The following is a 5,390-nucleotide window of genomic DNA, read 5'->3' as shown; positions in this document are numbered from 1 at the left end:
ATCTATTCACTCTAAGAGACTGAGGACACCTGGAGAAGGCAACATTTTGGAGGAGTTAACAGACTTCACCAGCTGTCTGCCTTTCTCTTCTTGGAACAGCCATTCCAAAAAGCCTTTACAAACTTCCCAGCATGGTGGTGAGGTCCTCAGCATGGAAGAATAAAATAAGAGTGCTCTTTCTGCAGAGCTGCTGTTCTCCTCTGCTCCTAGACTGTTCCTACTCCCAAGCACACAGCTTGCCAGCTGAGTGGTGCCTGATTGCCACATGCTCCCAGGTTCCTTTACACTTGCTGGCACTTCCTTGCAGCAACAGGACAGAGCACAGAAGAGCCCCTCATGAAGCACCTGGCCTCAGGCAGAGACACAGCTGTACCCACTGTCTGAGTAACACCAGGATGTGGCATCTCCTGGGGCTCTGCAGGCTCTGAGAGCTCAGAAAGGCAGAGTCAGAGACCCCACGGGGGTTCCTTGGCATTCCCTCACCTCTCTCCTTGCTGGGTGTCCCTGATGGCCTTTGTAAATCATTAATGAAAGATACTTCTGAATAAATACTTTCTCTGTTATCTTCTCCAGTACTAAGGATTAATTTTGCATGAGTTTATGCCTTTACTGCTCTTCAGCAATGACAGAAATTCATTTCTTGGCCAGGTTTTATGAATGATGTTCCATATTTATTGTGTATTATGACCTTTTTGGATGATACAAAGTCGACTCTAGACATCTGTCTTTGGTTCTAACACCATTTTTCTTCTCTGATGAACAGTGTGTTGCAGTCTATAGATACCTGTAATTTACAACTTTTTTTGAGTTTAAAGTAAGATCATGATTAACATTTTATATGAAGCAAGGTGGTGAACAGGAGAGTTCATTGACTTTTAAACCCTGGAATCACCCAAACAGTTTTGCATTCCAAGTAAAATATTTGGTAGGTTTCACACCAGTCTTTTACCAGCGAATATCACAATATTGCTGTTGGGAAAAACTGAATTTATTAAGGCAGTATATTTTAAAAATTGGCCCCAGCACCGCACAGCTGGAAACAAGGAAAAAGTAATCTATGGCAGCATGTAAAAAACTGTTCTCTAGTTAGACTGTGTATTTTTAATAACTGCCTCCAACAGACCACCCTGTGACACTGACTGCAAGCACAGAAAGCCTGATTATTCAAAAGCCATATAAATGAGACAGGTATTGAAATGCCAACCTCCCACTAATCACCTCCAACCTATTCTTTTCATCTTTTTCTGCTTATTTCACTTGTTTCTTTCCTGGTGTCCTTTCTCTCACTGGTGTTTTCCTTCAATACTACTCCATTTGCCTCTCAGAAGCAACTGCAGCTTTTAGCTTCAATGGCAGAACAGGAACTGTCCAGAGATGTTTTAATCTTTCACCTCACATGCCACTTGCACAAGGACAGGCTACTCACTGCTCAGAGATGAACTATGAAAATAGCAAAAATAGTAGGTTAATTAATTAATTAATAATGGATCACCAAGAAACCCAAGAATCTCCTACTTCTGTTGTTTGGCACTAAAATATGTGAAGGGCTTCCTGGTTTATAACAATTTCTCTAAAGAATGTTAACTAAAAGACAGTGTCAATGTGGTGTCATTCCTTTGGCTACTTGAGTCCAAGTTTTTTTAAATATCTCTTGTTGTAGGCTGAAATGTATTACAACTTTATCACTATTTTCCTTACTAAAAATAAAACAAGTTACTAAGAGTTCCACAAACCCATAATTAACTTCTCCTTTGAGAACAAAGAGGATGCATTTAAAAATGTTTTTATTGCCTTCGTAATACATGTTACAAAAAAAAAAAAGTCTTCTGCAGCAAAACACACAAAGAACAGGAATGAGTGCAAACCAAACAAATCAGAAAGTAAATTATCTATGAAACCACTTATTTCAATGCAACAGGGGAACAGTAAAGTTTTGAAACAGCTTTTCCTCCTCTGGAGAATGCAGAACTTATTGGAGCTCCTGACATAAGTCAGAATATTGCATTAAACCAATTCTTAATTTTAAGAATTTAAACCAATTCCTTCCTCCCAGAGAGACCTAAACATTGTCCTCACAACATTTTGTTCATTTTGTTGGAATAGGAGAAAAACTTAATGTTGAGAAAGACTGCAACATGTTCTGTCCTGCCAAGGCAATGGCTGTGCACTGTGCTCTCCTCAAGGGAAAGACAAGGACAACTTGGAACATAAAAATGTGGATTCCACACCATGACTTCTCAGATCTCTATTCCAATCAGTTTGTACTTCCAAAGACAAACTTCACCAGCTGACATGAGCACTTTGCCCAGATGCTTCAGCAGAACTCCAGTGTCTCATGTTCTGTCAGAATTTCTTCTCCCAGCAGCCCTGCACAGAGGAATTCTGAACACATGACCCATACCTTTGTATTTTGGGCCACACTAACACAGCAACACCTTCCTGTGCCTCTGATGCCAAGTGCAGCTACAAAGTTACTCAAATTCCTGCATGTGCAGCCACCTCCTACACCACAGTTCACCTGATGTCAGCTCTTGTTCACAGGCTGAAGTATTTGTAGCCTGGCAAATTCTCCTTGGGATAGTATAGCTTACAAAAGGAAAATAATATTTTTTCTACCTTGTTCAGTATCTTTTTTAATATTATGAGATAATTGACATTTCTTCCCTCTCTCTGCTCTCATTTATTATGTTGATAATGCTTTTGAAATACTTGATAAACTCCATCCGAACATCTTCAGGATCTTCCTCTAAGTTGGAATGTATCAATTTTAGCTTGTTCAGTGGATAAGCTTTGAAAAAAAATAAGAATAATTAGGTATATTCCTCTTATAAAAGAAATAGTCCTAATCATGAGACAGCTCAGCTGGAATTCAGTGGTACACAATGTCTGACACCCCAGATAACACAGAGCAGGGCAAGGAGAAATGCAGCAGAGTTTGTCAGTGTTGCAAACAAATACAGCTTATTGCCTGATTAAATTCTTCAAAGTTTATTGTTATTATTGAAGCATAAAGTCTGGTTCTGGTCTCACATTCAGTTAAGCAGAATTAAACCAATTGAGCACTGAACTGCAATTTTAATATTGAAGTGATATGATACTCTTTGATTACTTCAAAATTATGGAATTATATTTTTGTGTTTAATGTATTACATGTACTAATGTATTAATGCCTATAACAAACATGTGCTGGTTTGAATACTGGAACAGGTTGCCCAGAAAGGGAGTGTGTGTTGTCACAGCCATAAATAGCCACAAATAATTCTGCAGTATCTAAGGTACCTATTGCTAATTTTAAGATGCAGCTCATTATTTTTAGCCTTTTATTTCAAAGGGCTCCTGTTAATTTGGCAGGCAAAATACAGACTTTAATGCCATTAAAAGTGTCTGTTGCAAAAAAAAAAAAAAAAAATCCAATGTAAGTACCAAACTGCTATTAATGAGAAAATATGGCAGGAGTTCTAATTTCTGGCTCAGCTGCATACACACTTGGAGAAGCAACTAAAACCCTTCCCTTTCTCCTTTCCTTTTCTTTCCAGTTCCCTGAAACAGGAATATTGCTCACCTTTGAAATCCATTATTTCTGTTTTTTCAAAGCACTTCAGTGTTCTTTAATCAAGAGATTTGGACGAAAAATACAAGCTGTGAAGCATTAACAATTTTAAAGACACAAAGATCGATTAAAACTCTGAGCCACAAATGGAGTTTTCCATCTCCTTACCCAAGGACAGGTTTTCTGTGTCCCCTGCACTGCCAGGCTTGTGATGTGCCACCAGGAGACACTGACTGTCAAGCAGAGGCTGCTGCTGCACGAAGCACGAGTACCACATCTCGATTTCTTTCAGGTGGCTGGGCAGCTCAGGGTTGAAGATTATTATTACACCATGAGAGTCCTTCATCAGAGCTGGCCAGCATGTTTCAAACCTTGAAAAACACAGAAAATTGAAAGACTGACACATTAAGTGCTCAAGAACAGATTAAGTACTTTTTTACTATAACATCAGTAACCTTGCCAGTTACATATCATAATCTAAGTGTTTTGACTTATCTATTGTAATAGTTATCCCATGATTTTCTAATTTGATGATTTTTTGGCAATGTAGAATTTGGTCAAATGCTCATACAAACTTAATTCAACATTGCCCTAAGAATGGATCATTCTCAATTCCATCTTTTAGAAATTAAGGCCTCAGTCATATGCATACATTGTTTGAAGTCCACTCACATAATTTAATGGAGATGAGGGCAATTACAGAGTGGGCCTCTGTCTCCTGTATCTGTAACTTCATTCCAGGACTTGTGGACTTTACTGTTTTAGTCAGTCCTTTTCCAAAACAGAGTTCAGCTGTGATCATGGCAGAGAGTAAGTACCTAGTGTTGGATGCTTTACAGCAGAAACTATAAAAATATTTTGGGGAGAAGACTCAGGAATACTCATGTCAAACAGATCATTGGCTTGAGCCTTAAGTATGACAATCTTGTAAACAGAACTATCAGGAGTTCAGTAACCTGGAGGAAGTAACAACGCTGGCTTACTTTTGATCACCACTGCAATCCCAGAGCTCGAACCGACACGCAGCTCCCTTGCTGTTGCCGTTGAGGTTGGGTTTCTCATACTCCAGGATCCTGCGGGGTGATGGATGCACGGTGGGATGCGATGGCACCCACGGCACCCACAGCAGTGCGGGGATCTGGGGGCTCTGGGCTCTCGCTCACCTGACCCCCTGCGTGGGGCTGTAGCTGCAGATCCCTTCCGTGCTCTCGGACACGAAGTTTGCCAGCACAGACTTGCCAGACTGGCACAACGCGGGGGTGAAAGACAGGACACACATAGAGGAATTTAATGTGCCAAAGCCACAACGCTGGTGCTCACCCAAACCCCCCGCGCCATCCCTCCCGCTCAGAATCGGTGCGTGCAGGCCTGGCCCCGCTTCCTCCCGCCTGCCCGCCTTCCTTCCTTCCCTCCCTCCCTCCCTCCCTTCGCCGCAATGACACCTCGGGGCTCCCGGCCCGCGCTCACCTCACGGGGCCCCACCAGCAGCACCTTGGCCCTCAGCATGGCGGGCAGGCACGGCGCCCCCCGCGGCCGCTGCCCAGCAACGCGCGGGTCCCCGAGAGCGCGCGGCCATTGGCTGTGCCGCCGTCACGTGACGGGAGGGGCGGGGCGCAGCGTGAGGTGGTGTTACTGCCTGAGGGGTGTCTACTCTGTCCGTGTCCCTGCTGTGTCCCCTTCGTGTCCCCGCTCTGTTACCTCTCTTTCCACGCTCTTTGCTGATCTGTCCCCTTCATGTCGCCTCTCCGTCCTCTCAGTGTCCCCGCTCCGTCCTCCTGTCCGTCCGCTGTGTCCTCGCTCCGTCCTCGCTGCCTCTCTGCTGTGTCCCCTTCGTGCCCAC

General features: G+C 43.0%; 1 protein-coding gene across 1 annotated transcript; it reads right to left on the bottom strand.

The window, feature by feature from the left end:
* Positions 1 to 970: 970 nt before the first annotated feature.
* On the bottom strand, positions 971 to 5,153 carry IFT22 (intraflagellar transport 22). The gene is made up of 5 exons (XM_074556973.1): positions 5,018 to 5,153; positions 4,714 to 4,793; positions 4,534 to 4,623; positions 3,719 to 3,921; positions 971 to 2,788 (listed from the first exon to the last, which is right to left on the bottom strand). The coding sequence occupies exons 1-5, from the start codon at positions 5,054 to 5,056 to the stop codon at positions 2,640 to 2,642; spliced, it is 561 nt and encodes a 186-aa protein (XP_074413074.1). The 5' UTR covers positions 5,057 to 5,153; the 3' UTR covers positions 971 to 2,639.
* Positions 5,154 to 5,390: the final 237 nt, after the last annotated feature.

Source organism: Zonotrichia albicollis, chromosome 22 (assembly GCF_047830755.1).
Source record: "Zonotrichia albicollis isolate bZonAlb1 chromosome 22, bZonAlb1.hap1, whole genome shotgun sequence".
Lineage (NCBI taxonomy): Eukaryota > Metazoa > Chordata > Aves > Passeriformes > Passerellidae > Zonotrichia > Zonotrichia albicollis.
This window is presented reverse-complemented; position numbering and strand designations above follow the sequence as displayed.

Bases quoted from the DNA above. Each gene is read 5' to 3' on its own strand.
- IFT22 (XM_074556973.1), bottom strand. From the start codon at position 5,056: ATGCTGAGGGCCAAGGTGCTGCTGGTGGGGCCCCGTGAG. The intron at 3,922-4,533 runs GTAAGCCAGCGT...GTGTTTTTCAAG, and splicing joins GATTGCAGTGGTGATCAAAA to GTTTGAAACATGCTGGCCAG. The intron at 2,789-3,718 runs GTAAGGAGATGG...TTTTTTTCAAAG, and splicing joins CACAGAAAACCTGTCCTTGG to CTTATCCACTGAACAAGCTA.